The sequence below is a fragment of the Cardiocondyla obscurior genome, linkage group LG01 (genome assembly GCF_019399895.1).
Source record: "Cardiocondyla obscurior isolate alpha-2009 linkage group LG01, Cobs3.1, whole genome shotgun sequence".
Lineage (NCBI taxonomy): Eukaryota > Metazoa > Arthropoda > Insecta > Hymenoptera > Formicidae > Cardiocondyla > Cardiocondyla obscurior.
The window spans coordinates 4,870,387-4,887,933 of NC_091864.1; the positions used below are offsets into that span (position 1 = coordinate 4,870,387).

Below are 17,547 nucleotides of genomic sequence, written 5' to 3' on the forward strand. Positions count from 1 at the left end.
AGCGATTTGTTTTACAAGTCAAATTATGAATTGTTACGTTATTTTGAAATAATTACTCGATCGTATAACAATTTCACGGGCCAGCGTTTATCAAAGATATTTGAGATTCCTCGGGGTTAATATCAACCGAATTTCTTGACCAAAGTAATACGTTATTCCCGCAAAACACAAGTTTGTTCATTAAATCTGTTAAAGAGAGTCCGTTAATAAACATGAGCTAAGCGACTAGAGATTTATTCAAGTTTATTCAAGAATTATACGAGGAAGAACACGGTTAAAGGGATTTTATCGGACTCGGACAGCGTTGCTAAAGTATTCGTATTATATATCCCTTTGTACGAGCTTCCATTCAGCTTGTAAGCTACTCGCGACAAGGGATTCTAAAGGGGATTTATTTATAAGTTAAAAGCAGGAGCAAGAAGGATGACTTTCGATTATTCGCTTGTCACTCTTTCGGCTGACAGGTCTCTTCATTGACGGATTTATTTCGCTGATAGATCACTTTTGCGAAAATTTCTGCGCCATTTATATACGTATAAATTACACGCTCTTATTTACTCAGAAGTAATTTGAGCAGGTAATTAATTTCGTGCTATCAGTCAACGTTACCGTGACATCGTTGATTTTATTAATAAAATAACAAGAATAACCCTCGCTCGCACATTTAATAGCTCGCGGAATACGGAATAGATGTCTTATCGCTTGTATATATATATATTATATAGATTGTTAAAGAAGACGCATCATTATAATTTGTGTGTAAAAATAAGCTCTAAGCTAAGCGTTGAAATGGAAATGTATCTTTATTTGCCGAATTTTTAGAATCTATCTTACCCACTTTCTTGCTTTCGTTGCTCCACCTGATCTTCCCACGAGAGAAATCCGTTCTCTATGTTATTCATGTTTGTCCTACGGGGAGCGTAAGCGAGCACGATTTATTTGTAAAGATACATTTTCGTAGCGTCTCGTAAGAATCATTGTTTTATAAGAGAAGCTTGGTTTGGATTTTACGTGTCGCCGATCGAGAAGAATTTTGATAAATTGCACAGTGTGTATATGTATACATACATATAATGACATGTAATATCTATCACGTTATGCATGACGTAATGACACGCGGTCAGTTATAAATCCGATAAGAATCTTGGAAAACACGAGCAATAATGATATGTGTTTCAAGCACTTTAATATGCGGGTAAACGTATCACTTTAATTACATTTTAGATTTCATTAAGTTTTATTTGCTATCGGCGAGATAAGCATTTTGTACAAGTAAAGAAAGTGAGTAAATGGAGTAAGGAATATGTTTTCCTTTAAATATCCAATACACATTGCGCAATATGCGACGCACATATAAAATAGGTAGCGTCGTGTAACACTTGATCGCTTTATCGAATTTAGATCGGCTCGTGACGCAAAGTAGAAAAAGAATGGGCATGTTATCAGCGGCCGCTGTTTGCTCGATTCGCAATCTTTGAGGTCGAAGTTCACTGCCGAGGCGGTTCGCACAAAAGCGATTCCCGTCCGTAAACTCGGACTTTGCGTAACCCCGGGACCGCGATTGGGAAATGCTTGGAAAAACGATGGATCCTAAGGTCGGGAGTGACGCTTGTCCGGATCAGTATCGTCGAAGAGGTTCCTACCTCCGGCTTTTACCCTGGCGTATCTCGTTTACTCGGCGCGTCTTTAATCTAGCCGCGATAACGATGTCTTTCAAAGTGATTCCGTGTAGAAAGCAGTAGTGTGTCGTTGACCATTGCTGCGACCGCTCTACCTCGGTGACGAGGTACGACAGCCCCGTCTCTCTCTTCTCTTATCTCGTGTGTAACAGTTTCATTTTTTTTTCTCCACTTTTTTTTTTTTTTTTTTTTTTTTTGCATTTTCTCCGCTTCTTCTATCAACCTGGCAGAATCGGCAAACAAGTCAAATCACTCTACTGCGACGTACATTGACATTTTTATTTTTCCTTGGCCAGCAAATATCTATAACACACCGTTGAATATTTTTTTACCTTTTGGTGGATTTTATTACGTCGAGTAAACGACCTTTTTACGCGAGTAGTTACCGGTGATACGTCGCAGAATCAATAGGTGGTCGTTAGACGATAATACTCGGGCGCAAGTTTGCCAAATGACGACTTCCAGTACCGGAAATTTTTGAAAATCAATTGGGAGAGAAAGAGAGAGGGGAAGTCAGGCAGGATTAATTGTGCTTCGCAAGAAGATTACCGAAGAACAGTCATGTACTCGATTTTGCTACTAACGAGATCCGCTCGACTCGGCAACGCGCCACGAAGACTAACTTCATCGCTGGAGCAGCACTTACCGCAGCTAACAGTACGTGAAATTACTATGCATGACTTCTGTCGCCGCATTTATTGTCGGTAAAATGGTACATATGTAAAAAAAGATAAATTTAGTAGCATTGGTTATAAATTCGCGAGGCACAGCTTTACGTCGGTTCTACGCTCGCAGACTTTATATACGCGCAGCGTTTTAAAGCTTATTACGTCCATACGCTCAGGGTATCGTCTTTCCGAGCCCGTGAAGCATGTAATGCCGTGGTGGTTTCGAAACGTTGTTAAGAAGAGTACAATGTGCACCGACGTGTGTAACGAGTTTTATTACATCACACCACCGATACGGACACGCAATGTGACAGACAGTTGTCCGTCGATGGAACTTGGTCTCCCGGAAACAAACGTGTTCGCTCGTCCGCTATCAGTCGAATGTGCATATAAACGTGTCCATAAGGTGAAAAATGACCGATTTCGTCGATAACCTGCGCGATTTATAGGGAGGCATCGATTTGCTCGTACGTGTTACGTTTTTATGTGGCCAAGCTGAAGCGTGATAATACACACGACGCGCCTCAGCGATAACGCTGGATGTCCATCGAATCCAAGTCGGATGACACTTACTGTTATTAATATAAAATACAGTATGCACGCGACAAGATAGACATACATGTTTAAAAATAAAGATTTAAATGATTAGAAATGGGTAAATAATAATAATATGTTAATATAATAATACGATTCCGAATTTGTCATGTATACAGGTACTTAATTCTTCTTTTTTACCGTCGTTGTAAAGTATTTTACGCATTAATAACGTCAAATTTTGCAGAAAATATGCCTGCGCACTTATCAATTACTAATTTTGTAAATGAAATTACATAGCGATGTACGCGCGAAACATTGCATTTTTTTTTCTCTGTCTCGAGTAATATACAGCCAGGAACTGATATATATAAAAATAGAACGCAAAGATAAGCGGGTTACGATATGATTTATAACGCGCAATTGGTAATCGCGTAACGGAACATCTTTGTATTTGCGAAATACGCGTTTATGTCACAAGTAATTGTGTTTGTTTTTGTATCGAAATGAAACGTCTTGATGAACGTGGGAAGTACACGAGAAACTAATGTTTTCTGTCAAGATTCTGAGTTAATTGCGTTATCTGGTTTACAGTGAGAAAATAAGATACGGAAAATCATGCAAACAAATCGTAAACAGATATTTGATACTTAGTCATTTTCTATGGAAATTTTTAAGTAATTTATTATCATAAAATTATTTCTCGCTGACTGAAAAGATCGTTATCGGTATGAGAGGCAATAGCGATATACATTCTAATTAAACCTGTATTCCTATCAAACAGCTCGACAAAGATTAAATCTTTAATATCTGTCAAATATGACAGGTTTGGTTCTTTAAAGATGTAATTTTAAAATAAACTTAAACATTAATAAAACGCTTGTTAATTAATATTATGTTCGTAACTGCGAAAGGTGCAAATAAAAATTTAAGAAAGTCTGAAATCAAATCTGTCTTATATTGCGCACTGAACTTGAAAATGCAGACGTTACATTAACGATGAATATTTTAATTATTAAATGTAAAAATGAAGAATCGGTAACATTATTACGTATAAAGATAAGATACAATGATAATTTTTATGCTTAAGCAACGATTGGAAAATACCACGCGCCTCGTGCTTTGACCAATTCAATGATTACGAGAACAAAAACAATTTTTCTTGCTTACGGACGTAATTTAATTCCAAACATTCTTGCAAACTTTATTAAACATATCGCGTAATTATGCCGAAATGAATATAATTGATCTAAGAATGAGCAGACAGCCTCTTACTCACGGTTTCACTAATCTTTACTAGCGTCTTATAGCGTTAAAACTTGATAATTTCTTCAACGAAGGTTCTAAACTTTCCAACAATGCCAGACTTCTTTGTTGCATAAGCGTACAGAGTTTGGTTGCTAATAACATCTTACTTACACATGGCGAGTGCTTGTCAAGCAATTTTTTTACATCCTCTTTTCCATTAAAACAATCATTTATTTAAAAAATTTTATTTATTTTCTCTCCCACTTTTTATTCCTTACAGCTGTTTTCTCATCACGACCTTATCTTATTTGTCATAAAAAACTTTTTCAGAGTAACGGGGTGTCGCAAGGGTACATACGGAGAGGACTCCAAACGTCGGAGAGACCACGAAGGCAACAAACCTTTACAGAGCGCACAGAATTGAAATACGCTCGCCGACTAGTAATCAAGCTCGGTAGCGCCGTAATAACGAGAGAGGATGAACACGGTCTGGCTCTTGGACGTCTGGCCTCTATCGTCGAGCAGGTAGCGGAATGCCAGATCGACGGGCGCGAATGCGTCATGGTGACCAGCGGGGCGGTCGCTTTTGGCAAGCAGAAACTCACTCAAGAGCTTTTGATGTCTATGTCAATGAGGGAGACCCTGAGCCCCACGGATCACACGCGAGAACATGCAGGTACACGATCTTTTAATTTTAATTTTATATTCCGTCTGGAAATTATTTTCAACCCCGGTTAAAATAATAAGACAATTGCCACGATAATTATTCAACGTTATACTTTATAATAATGTTGAAAAACTACAATAGCTAGCTGTTTATTTACGCCTCAAAGCAATTAGTATTTTAATTAGCGAGGAGACATTATTAATTTCTCCGATATTCTTTTCAACTTTATCTCAGTTATTTGAAATTGTTAATATTATACGTATGCCGTATACTCGCGAAAGCGTAATCTGTCTGGACGTGACAATTTGACGCTCCCGAGAACTATTGATCATAAGTCCTTAAATTAAAGTTGACCTATTTTACAAGTAATGAACCTCGTCTCTTTTACCCTCTTCTTAAGATGGGCCACTCAAATGCCGATGCTGGACGCGGTAATTAGCGCGGGACTATGCCGTACCAATTTCATGTTCCCTTGCACACACGTTCATCCATCTGACACAATATCTAGGATGCGACGCACTCGGTAGACGCTCGGTTTAATTAATATTTTCATGCATCAATGATAAGAGGCGAATTTCATATAAACGTACACGGATAAATTTCCATTAGCGTAATTGAAATTAAAATGCGATAATCTTGTACCTCATTATTTTTTTAAAGATTAGACGAATAACACTTCTGATCGATAACATTTTCATAATTCTGATTAACGATATACGCCGTAAGTCGTGCGCACAAAGGGATTATAATACGGTTGAAAAAATGCACTTTATTTTATTCATGCAATTTTCGCTCAGAGTTTACGCGAGCAGCATTATTACACGTATTACTTTCAAGCGTGTAATCGTTAGTATACGTAACTTGCACAGTTGATCATTTTGCATATGTTACGAGATGACGTTATTATAAACCAGCTTCCTCAAACAGCATTACATATGACAATGATACCATATGTCTTTAAACAAAGTAAATTATATCTCTAATACTTTATTAAAAATGTTAACTCGAGTGAAAATAAACTCTCTGACGTCAGAAAGATTTATTATTAATACATGTATGAAAAAAAAGGGAATATTCCAATAAATTTTAATAAATAAAATTGCGACGTCGCGACGCGAGTAATGATTGATTCGTTGAATTATCGTTTTTATATAGAAACGAATATTTCACGGGGGCATTTAATATGCATTGATTTTCAGAAAGAACAATAGCTCTATCTTCTTCGGTAACGAATTTTCTCCCCCTTGATATACGTGATAGAAATGCTCTTATTGGTATTACAATCAAGGCTATTCTTCACTAACGATTCATTGATTTGACGCGGTATATATGTGCCAAGAGTATAGCATAAACAATTCACAAATGGGACATTAATATTTTTACGAGACAGGCGAACGAATCAATTAAGGAAAAACTGGGTCATACATTTTAATATTTATCTAGTTATTACAGAATTACAGAATTATTAAAAAAAAAAGAGCACATCCGCCATTTGAAATATATAGCGGAAGAGGGTAAAATATTTCTTCAATAAATTGCACTGCCAAGCTGTTGAAGAGACGTTAACAAGCTTCTTTCTTGAGATGATAAATAACCGTTTGAAAATTCTGGAAAGAAGAAACAGTCGATCGTCCATAAATTGAACTGTCTGTAAGAATACCCAAGCGAGAAGTGTTAACGTTCTGATAGTAGTTTCAAATATCTATCTAGGCAGCCTGCCAAGTCTGCAATGTCCGGTCTGTCTATCTATAGATATAGATATATAGATATAGATTGAGCTAACAACTGCTCGACAACGAATCTCTGTGGAATTCTATTTGTCCTACGAATCTTGTCGAGTGCATCTTTCGATCGATGCGCATGTTCGAGAGCAATTTTCTTCGATGTCTCGCCAATTGTCCGCCCACTTGTTTTCTTACTTTCGTTTTATTGTTTATCAAAAACCGTTTTTCTTTTTTGTTATTCTTAAAACTTGTTCAATTATGCTATAGATTTTTTGCTATTTATTATTAAAAAAAATTAAATGCTGGATAATTGATAACTTAAATATTTTTAGGAACCATGCTGGAACCTAGAGCAGCTGCCGCAGTTGGTCAATCAGGCCTCATGTCTCTCTACGACGCGATGTTCGCCCAGTATGGAGTGAAGATCGCTCAGGTCCTGGTTACCAAGCCCGACTTTTATAACGAGGAGACACGGAAAAATCTCTTTAGCACATTGAGCGAGCTGATTAGCTTAAACATTGTACCAATCATCAATACAAATGATGCTGTGTCTCCGCCACCCGATGTCGACGAGGAAGTCGCGGGCGGTGGTGGCAGGCGAGGAATATCCATTAAAGACAACGACTCCTTAGCGGCTATGTTAGCGGCCGAGGTCCAAGCAGACCTACTGGTCCTTATGAGCGACGTTGACGGAATTTATAATCTTCCACCTTGGCAAGACGGTGCGAAGATGTTACACACGTTCAGCTCCGATCTGAGAGGTACCATTAAATTCGGACAAAAATCGAAGGTAGGCACGGGCGGTATGGACTCAAAAGTGAATGCCGCTCTTTGGGCAATGGATCGCGGCGTTGCGGTAGTTATTTGCAACGGCACGCAGGAGAAGGCTGTTAAGAGCATCATGTCGGGCAGGAAGATCGGGACGTTCTTTACGCCGGCTACCAGTTCATCTACTCCTGTCGAAGTAGTCGCCGAAAATGGTGAGACTTGCAATTTTTTTTTCATAAAAAGTGTGCTATTTTCCTCGAAATTATTACATATGTATATATTTTTTAATGAAAATAAAATTTCAGCCCGCATTGGTAGTAGACTGCTACAAGCATTACAACCTGAGGAACGGGCCGAGTGCATTAAAATCCTTGCAGGCTTGCTTGAGTCGAAACAGTCCGACATCCTAGCGGCGAACGCGCTGGATTTGGAGGCCGCGAGTAAAAAAAATCTAGCAAAAGTTCTGTTATCGCGATTGTCTCTAACACCGGCGAAGCTTAAATCTCTCAGTGCCGGCCTGCATCAGATCGCTGACGATTCATTGGATAATGTAGGTCGCGTGCTTCGTAGGACCAGATTGGCCGATAGTCTGGAACTAGAGCAGATAACGGTGCCCATCGGGGTGCTGTTGGTGATCTTTGAATCCAGGCCGGACAGCTTACCGCAAGTAGCCGCTCTGGCCATGTCCAGCGCTAACGGGCTTCTTCTGAAGGGCGGCAAAGAAGCAGCCCATAGCAATAAATATCTGACGATGCTCGTGAAGGAGGCACTCGACAAGTTCGGCGCGTCGAACGCTATTTCACTCGTATCCACGAGGGAGGACGTTGGCGATCTTCTTTCGATGGAAAAACATATAGATCTAATCATTCCTCGTGGTAGTTCGGACTTAGTTCGTACTATCCAAGAGCAATCTAAGCACATACCTGTCTTAGGTCACGCCGAAGGTATCTGCCACGTTTACATCGACAAGGATGCGGATCTGGCGAAAGCCATAAGAATCATCAGAGATTCCAAGTGCGACTATCCCGCTGCGTGCAACGCTATGGAGACGTTGCTGATACACGAAAGCCTTATGAGCAGCAGTTTCTTTAGTGACGTATGCAGCACGCTGCATAAAGAAGGAGTGAGTCAGCTTTCTTTGGTTGAGATATATTAAAAATAAAAAACAGAAGGATTTACTTGATTTTTTTTTAAGTATTAAAAGATTCACCAATAGTAATTACGTTTTAAAGAATAAAAAAAAATTATTTTTGGTTTCTTGTTCGTGTCGCACAGCAGTATTTCGTATACTTCACATTTGTAAAAACTTTCATCAAGAACTTTTCATCGAGGTTTTACAAAATGTTGAAAGTTTGTATTCAAGTTACACTAAGATATATATTGGTTCCTTTGAGGCGAAATAGAAGAACTTGATCTTTCCCACTTTTTCCATTCTTTCTTGAAACATAAACGAAAGAAAATTTATTACGTACTAATTTTATATTTTATTACTCGTTGTTTCGTTCTTGCTATTGATTAAAATTCTTTCTATATTGATCGTAACCGAAGCTTTATTAACATTAAGTCGGTTATAAATGTATTTTTAAGATGTATAGTAAAAGAATATTTTCCAGGTGAAAATCAATTCTGGTCCAAAACTAAGAGAGTTGCTAACCTTTGGTCCGCCTGCCGCAAAAAGTATGCGAATCGAGTACGGTGCACTCGAATGCACTGTAGAAGTAGTTTCGGACGTCGACGATGCTATCAGTCACATTCATAAATACGGCAGTAGTCATACCGATACCATTGTCACTGAGCAAACCAGCACAGCGGCGCATTTTCAACGAGAGGTAGACAGTGCATGTGTCTTCCACAACGCCAGCACCAGATTCGCCGACGGTTACAGATTTGGTCTTGGAGCGGAGGTGATATTCCTCACACAAAATTGATTTCTCGTTAAAGAATAAAGAATATCTACAATTAATTATACATAATTTTTATCAACGTATCCGTAAAATTGTACACGCAATTTGTTTTTTAAAGGTCGGTATTTCCACGGCACGTATCCATGCACGTGGACCGGTGGGAGTAGACGGGCTGTTGACAACGAAATGGATTTTGAAAGGTGATGGACACGCGGCTGCAGATTTCGCCGAAGGAGGTAGTAGAACTTGGCTTCACCAACCTTTACCCCTGACAACATGAATCAATTATTTGAAATTTTGTGATTTTAAAATAGCTATAATCGTTTATAAAATAAAAATAAGTTTTCTTAAAAAAAGAAAAAAAAAATAGTACATGTGAGATGTTGGAAAGTATAAAAATCGAAAAAACTCGGGCATGATTGATTACGAATAAATCAAATAAAGTACTATCTTGTATAATAATCTTTTACATTGGACATGCAACGAATAAAAATTAAAAGTTACGATTGTACCGATATCATTTATATTAACAAACTTGTATGTAGAAAAGGATAGCCCGACGTCATAGCTATGTGATAGCTGTGATATTTAGAATAATTGTAATTACGTAATTCATAAAAATATAATTTTCATTTACTAATAATATATTAATAAATTAATATTATAAATTATTATAAACTTATTTTTTATTTATATTTTATTTTTACTACAAATAATTCAAAAAAATAAAATAAAATAAAAATGTATGTTAATAAAATATACTTCGATAAAAAATACTTGAATATAATTAAGAATGGAAAAAGGTAAAATATTTGTTAAATGGAAAAAGTAGTTTTGTCAGTATGCGAAGTTTGTAACAGAAGTTTTAAAGGATGTATTATCGTTCTCTCCCTTACAAAATTTCAATGAAAGTTTATTAATATCGTAACAGTAGCGTCTTGCTCTTTCATCTTGAAATGCACTTAACAAACCTAGGTACGAGAGTTCGGATCCTGCAGTTAACACGTTTGCGACTCTTTGTTGAGGATATAAACGTCGGCACAGCAGTAGTATGCTATTGAACAGGCAGGTGCCCTAGTTATAAATAACGTCGAAAGTTTATACGCGATTATAAAACCTATTTCACGGAAGACATATTTCTCTAAAACACAATATAAACGTTAATAATATTTCTGCACATTTTGAATGCAATCAAATACATTGCATATTAAAAAAGAATTTTAAAAAATATATTGTCAATATAAACCAAAAAAAATTATGGATGTTTAATTTTTATAAAAATTTAACATAAAGAATTACAAGTTATATTTAAAATATAAAATTCATATAGTACTTTACATTCTATGAAATTACAATATATATGACAAATGAGATATTTTCACATAAATATTTTATGTATAGCAATATTATTTTTTATGTGATACTGAGACAAATTTTATATCTTCAGCTTGATTTTAAATAGAATTATTCTTTTACATTTTATTCTGGAGCCCATAATTTGAAAGTTCTGTCGTAGGAACTAGTTGCAATGAATTTATGATCGGGCGACACATCCACGGACATGACTTTTCCATCGTGACCTGGTAACATCTTGAGAGGCTGCCATGTTTTGTTGGACCAAATTTTGGCTGTATTATCATAAGATGCAGTAACCAAGTATTGTCCTTCTGTTCTCTGATACTTCACGTCAGACAACAAATTAGTATGCGCTGGTATCGTGTATATACAAGTTCTCTTTCGCAAGTCCCATATCTTGCAAGTGTTATCTTCGCTCGCCGTTGCTATATGAAAACCGTTTGGCGAGAAATCGATACCGAAAAGGGATGTTAGATGACCCTCCATAAACATTATACATCTACCAGTCCGCAAATCCCATACTCTGCCGAATGAATCGTGACCACCAGTAGCACAAACACTTCCATCGCATTGAAAACTAAATAAATATGCAGACAAATTAAAAAAATATATTAATAATAATTTAAATAAGTATATGTAAAGAAATATATACCTAATACAATGTACAGCTCTAGCATGACCTTCTTGGTGAAGAACTTCCGCTTGTTGCTCTAAATCCCACAATCGCCAAGATGCGTCGTAACAACAAGTACCAAGAAATCGTCCAGACGGATGAAAGGCTATCCTTGACACTCTATGAGGTTCATGTCCTTCCACTTCTGCCAATGGTTCTTCGCCAGTACCACCGCTCCATAATTTTACACTGCCTGTTATAAAATTCATGTATAGTTAAATAGTATTACCATAATGTCATATAACTTTATATAAAAAAAACTTAAAAAAAAAAAGACTTGATTTAAAAAACCAGTCACTACTATGAATTCTAATAAATAGTAGTGGCAACTATTACTATAATGTTATGCATACCATTTCCTGCACAGGACGCTAACACGCAGGTTTGCCCTGCGTTATCACCTACCACATCTTCGGTTATCGTAGCTTTTGGGTGAAAAACAATACAGCCAACATTACAATTGTGTCCTTGTAAAGTACGTAACAAAGTACAGTCGGGTACAGACCATAACTTGCATAAGCCTGACCATGAAGCTGTAGCAAGGATTTTAGAATTAGGGCTGAACTGGCAAAAAGAAATAGGTCTTCTGTCGCCGATTTGAGAGCAATGAATGCTCAATGCTTGCAGCTTCTTCAAAAGTTCTTGTCTTTTTGCAGTACGAGTTGCAGCTGGTAATGAAAGATCTTCCCTTGCTTTATCTAGCCGTGCTTTTGCTCTGGGTAATGAATATGCTATAAATACATACAAATTAGGTACAGTCTGCTGTTTAAAAATTCAAAAATTTACATTTTTATAAAAGTTGAATACCGTATAATTTTTTTTACCTGCTATCCATGATCGTGCAATCTGCAAAGAATCAGGACCCTCATGATACCAAGTTGACTCTGTATCTTTCTCAATTGGATGAGATGGTTTATCTTCTTCTTCATGTTTCTTTTTAATAGCATCTTCTCCCACACTGGCTAATAATTCTCTTAATCTTGTCCTTCTATCTGCTGGACCCTCTCCAAATAAACAAATTGGTTCTCCCAATTGTCTTAGATGCTTTTTTACTTCAAAGTCATCTGTAGATACATTAATTTGTCTGGCTTTTTTCCTACGTTCAAATTCTTCCAGCAATGCCTGTCGATCTTTGGACATTTCATCCTCCAGCTCCATATATTCATTTGAGATATGTATATTTCCCCCTGAGATGGAAACATTAACAATATCATTTGTATTTGTGATTTCCTTTTCTTCATCTGCAGACTCGATTGCTGCAACAAGTCGTACACGTTCCGCTTCTTCCAAGGATCCATAATGAACAGTTTTTTGTTTCTTTACGTAAACTAAATCCTCGTCGTCGGACATCTTAAAAGATCGATTGTTGTCTCTGTGATCTTATTTTGCTATAAATAAATTATATATTATTATGATTAAAACAAGTTTATATCTCAGATTTACAATGAAATATTGAAATAAAGTGACTGAACAGTAACTAAAATTATATTGTTACAAAGGCAAAGCAAAAATCTAACCTAACCAACAGCGTGTACTTTAATGCTAATATTTACGTTGTGCAATTAAAACTTAACGAATAAATTCATAATTCCGTACAATATTTGCACATATTTTAAAAAGTTTCGCAACTTATATATCTAAAACATTTGTATATTGTATAAATAATATTTAATTACATTTATACGTTGCAGTACATGTTACTCACGTGTATTCACATACAATTTCATTTTTACTGTGTAAAAATGTTTTACGAAGTTACTCTTTTGTTAGTAAGAAACACATTAACAATCAAATAAATAATATTTAATCTTCAATACAATTAAATAAAGATGCCAATTTAATCATGCGATCATATATTGATGATTGAGAAATTCAAAACAGTTTTGTTCAATTCACTGCACTGAGAAAGTGAGAATATGTTGTCTCCAGTGGTTCTAGTTTTTCGCGACGCTCCCAACACTACCTCGTGTAGGTATCCGCCTTCTTCCCCTCACGAGCATTTATGTGCCAGGCGAAGAGACAACCCTACAGCAGAGAGCCCAAACTCGGAATCGCGACTTTCACGCGTGCAGATGCAGAGGCTCGTCCGTGTGAAGCCAGCGCTTCGGCTGCCGTCGGATAGAGGAAAAAGACAGAGCTATACATTGTCTGTTCTACTCTTTCGCGGATCTGCGGTAACTGCCGGCGACGCCGCGAAAGAGTAGGACAGACAATGTATAGCTCTAGCCTTTTTCTTTATCCGACGGCAGCCGAAGCGCTGGCTTCACACGGACGAGCCTCTGCATTTGCACGCGTGGAAGCCGCGATTCCGAGTTGGGTTCTTAGCCCTACTACACCATTCCATTCTTTCCAAAAGAAATAAATAAATATTTGTACAGTTTATAACACGCATATATTACAATGATAACAAATTAATACATATATAATTACAATAGAGCAATTGTAATATATTGTATTTACAATAATTTTTTTATTATCTTAACAGACGACACAAATTTTAATATAAATTATAGCACTTTTCCGTTTTGAATTTCATTATATACGTGTTAAAAATTAGCATTACGTACAAATTTATACGATTAGCTTGTAAAAAAGTATGGATTCTTATATTACTTTAACTGTAAAAAATGATATACACGTGTTCATGTGATAACGATGAATAAGTGAGTAAAACAAGGACTTATATTTCTTGTACATACATTCTGTTATTAATGTCTACTGAAATAAAACTAGCTATGTTACACAGAACCCTGCTCCATTTGGTGGTTGAGCAGGAATACCACGTCTATTCATACGACAAGCATGTTCTTCTAGGCGTTGAGCAGCGATATTATTGTCCTGCTTGTTGAAGCTCCACAAACGTTCGGCTGCTGCACTTGCTCGTGGCCAAATCCTTGGATGCACGCTATTCCTGAAAACAGTAGCTCAGTGAAAATGCTCGTGCACTTTAGAATAATTTTCTTAAGAAAAAGAAATAATTTATATTTATATATTTGCGTAGAAACAAACAAAACAAAAAGAAAAATAGAAGAAATAAATTTACTTGTCGACGAATTCTGCCCACATACAAGTCTCGCCACCGAGCATTAAATGTGTGGCATTTGCTGCATTGGCAAAATCAAAAGGATCACAATTATAATACTTTTCCCAATCACCACCACCAGCGATGTGGTCCAAATACCAACAAGATGACAGCAAAACTGGATGTCCTGCCAACGTCGCTCTCTCTAATTCCTGTTGCCAGAATGGCAATTTCCAAACGTGCACTACAGTGCTTTCAGGTAACACAACTCCGTTATCAAAAACCTATTAACCATACAATTTACATATTTTTATGTACTAAAATGTTTAATAATTATAGTAATAATAATTTTATAAGCATTAACGCTTACGTTTTTAATAATTAAATTTTTGCAATAAAAAAAAAGCAAAACAATTACCTCTTGCCACACAATAGTGTTAGCGTCTAAGGAACTGCTGATCACGAGCACCTTAGCTATATAATCGTTCTCTAGTAGCTCGTACTTCTTAGACATATTATGCTCCTTCATATATTCAGCAATTCTTGGATTGCTGTCCCAGCAATCAAAAGGTACTTCGTCGCCGCCTAAATGGAGATATTGATCTGGAAATACTTGCACTATCTCGGAGAACAAATTTCGTACGAAGTCATATAAAGCTGGATTTGTAGGATTCATTGGACCTAGTTTACCATTCAATTTTCCCGAAGAATCTAAAAAATATACAAATGAGTTAATGTACATTGCTTAAAAAAAAAAAAAAAAAAAAAAAACTACTTTTTAACATGTGCAGCGTTTATTGAATTAATGCGATTGATTAATAATTAAATAATTTTCTCTTTATTTACCGTAACATGGTGTTAGGAATTCCGGATAGGCCAGACCCCATGATCTAGTGTGTCCAGGTGTGTCGAACTCGGGCATAACTCGAATCCCCCGTAATCTCGCATAATTAACAACTTTTTGTACGTCATTAGGCGTATAGATCATCGAATGATGATAAGCGCCTTTGGCGGACAGATCGGGATATCTGGTACTCTGATAAGGGAAACTGTTGTCGTCGACGATGTGCCAATGAAGGACATTTAGCTTATTGTACGACATAGCGTCCAGTGTCAACAATATGTCAGATAGGGGTAGATAATGACGAGAGGTATCGAGCAAGAGACCGCGATGCGGCAATTTTGGTTCGTCCAAAATAGTCTGGCATTTTACTTTCAACTGTAAGTAATATGCGATTAAATGCAATCGTTCAAACTTTTATCTGAAATATCACTGAAGAATGTAAAAGAAGCCGTATACGTTTCACATTGAAAGTGAGGCTTTTCCATTAATCAGTTTCATTAAATCGGAACGAGTATTATTGATATTTTTTTATGAGAAATATATGCATAAAAAATAGAGGGGTATAAATATTTATTTAAATACTTACGCTTGGACCATCGCCGGACGGTGCTAATATCTGTGAAAAAGATTCGAGACCACGAAGAATTCCCCATACGGATTCGGACCATAGAACGGCAACTGATGAAGTTTCGTTTATCTCAAGTTTATCTGTAAGAAGTACATATCGCATTGTTTTACATCGTACTAAATTTACTCGGTCAATGAAGATGGGCATGAATAAGTTTATAGAATTTAATTCAATGAACTGTTGCAGTAATAACAAGCTCACAGTATTTAGCTTTATACATAAAAAAAAAATTAGGAAGCCGATCAGAGTTGTTCATCTTTGTTTCTATCGTTTACTGATTACATACAATTCGTGCAAAAGTTTTGAGCGTATTCGATCTACATTCATTTTGCACTGTAATATAAAGCAAGCTCCTTGGTTTAATAGAAGAATATTAATTGTAATTCGCTTCACGATTACTTATAAATTGATCGATCATTGTTTCAAACAAGTCTAAATATAACCATACAAGGGGAAAAAGTATATACGTGTATAATTTTATAATATTTTCTGTTATCAGTAAACTGAAAAAAGAAAAGTAGATTTAATTTTGTACAAAACTTACAAGATTCATTCATGTACAAATGTGGCCAATGTTCGCCGTTTTGTTCACAAGGTTGCAATAAACGGATGCTTAGAGCTTCAAGAGTGCCTTTAAAGTGAGGATCGTCTCGAACTGATGTTCTTGGCTGGCCTTCCGTGACTAACCTTGCTATCCTAGCTTCCGTTAAAATAATTCTCGTATACCGTTCTATCGCCTCGGTCACGATATCACACATCTCGCCGTTCACCTTTGCGAATAAAAAATAATTAATTATCGAGGTAAATATAATATAGTATTACGCCTCCCCCTTTTCCAATTTCGAAGAAAATCTAAGATGAGGGCGTTCAACTACATATTTACCATAAAAAAATAATTTATTTTTATTTAAAACTATTAATTTTTTTTATTTTTATCATTGCTGTTTTTTTCTAATCCAACAATATTACAATAACCACCAAAATAATATAATGATTTGACGTAATTAAAATAAAAATAATATGAGTAAGAGGACTTACGCGAAAATCGAAGTTTGATGGTCGTAATAAATGGAAGTCTTCTTTGACCATACGTATTTTCGGCATAGGCCATAGTTCGCCTCTTGTGGCTTGAACCCATGGACCTGCATCCGAATGCAGCGAAGAGACTTGCGAAGATACGATGGCCATCAGGGCTAATATAATGCAAACACGGCTCCGCATGGCTATCGCTCAGTCGCAGAGAATGATTCAAGTGCACGATCGAAGAACGATGCGACGCCAACGAGTAGTAAACGTCTACTGACGAAGTGACGATCAGAGGATGCCGGAGAATGCATGTATGTACAACGTGACAGTGGTAACGACCTTAGTAGCCTGCGTCACTCTAGTTTTATCATTTTAGTCCCCCGAGGGAGCCTCACGGTCAAGTGAAAATAGAAAACAAGTCATTCTATCGATTTCTATATATCCCTAAATCTCAACTGCATAAAAGAAAAAACATATTGCGGAATAAAACAAATAAATCATTAGATAAATCACTCGAGTTAATTAATTTTAATTTCTCTTTTTCTCTCTCTTGCGTTAATTTAATTTATATTTTATATAATTTTAATTAATTATACAGTGACGTCAATCATTTGAAACCAATCTAATCTTTTATTACAGTTATTATTGCATCGTGTGAGATAATTGGTTATGTTGACAAATTCATAATATTCTTATCAAAAGGTGATATAATAAGAAGTGTTTTGTTTGCGTTTAAAAAAATTACTCTTGAATTTATCTCAAGTTTACATGTTTTTCTTGTTTTTTTTCTTTTTATTTACGTGTTT

The 17,547-nt window shown here is 36.3% G+C and overlaps 3 protein-coding genes across 4 annotated transcripts; 1 reads left to right on the top strand and 2 right to left on the bottom strand.

The window, feature by feature from the left end:
- The first annotated feature begins 1,745 nt into the window (after positions 1-1,745).
- Positions 1,746-9,695, top strand: P5cs (Delta[1]-pyrroline-5-carboxylate synthase). The gene is made up of 6 exons (XM_070667013.1): positions 1,746-2,336; positions 4,460-4,805; positions 6,853-7,500; positions 7,594-8,411; positions 8,902-9,192; positions 9,311-9,695. The coding sequence occupies exons 1-6, from the start codon at positions 2,241-2,243 to the stop codon at positions 9,470-9,472; spliced, it is 2,361 nt and encodes a 786-aa protein (XP_070523114.1). The 5' UTR covers positions 1,746-2,240; the 3' UTR covers positions 9,473-9,695.
- A 778-nt stretch (positions 9,696-10,473) lies between these two features.
- Positions 10,474-13,287, bottom strand: U4-u6-60k (U4-U6 small nuclear riboprotein factor 60K). Of its 2 annotated transcripts, none has more exons than XM_070667025.1 (5): positions 12,927-13,287; positions 12,046-12,609; positions 11,575-11,952; positions 11,201-11,414; positions 10,474-11,125 (listed from the first exon to the last, which is right to left on the bottom strand). In XM_070667025.1, the coding sequence occupies exons 2-5, from the start codon at positions 12,569-12,571 to the stop codon at positions 10,672-10,674; spliced, it is 1,572 nt and encodes a 523-aa protein (XP_070523126.1). In that variant the 5' UTR covers positions 12,572-12,609; positions 12,927-13,287; the 3' UTR covers positions 10,474-10,671. The 2 variants fall into 2 exon arrangements, with proteins under 2 accessions (XP_070523126.1, XP_070523135.1); XM_070667034.1 differs by having other exon boundaries at positions 12,898-13,287.
- Positions 13,288-13,881: 594 nt separating this feature from the next.
- LOC139101517 (beta-hexosaminidase subunit beta) lies at positions 13,882-17,047 on the bottom strand. The gene is made up of 7 exons (XM_070654723.1): positions 16,754-17,047; positions 16,260-16,485; positions 15,674-15,795; positions 15,090-15,462; positions 14,662-14,954; positions 14,265-14,527; positions 13,882-14,132 (listed from the first exon to the last, which is right to left on the bottom strand). The coding sequence occupies exons 1-7, from the start codon at positions 16,934-16,936 to the stop codon at positions 13,955-13,957; spliced, it is 1,638 nt and encodes a 545-aa protein (XP_070510824.1). The 5' UTR covers positions 16,937-17,047; the 3' UTR covers positions 13,882-13,954.
- Between the last annotated feature and the right edge of the window lie 500 nt (positions 17,048-17,547).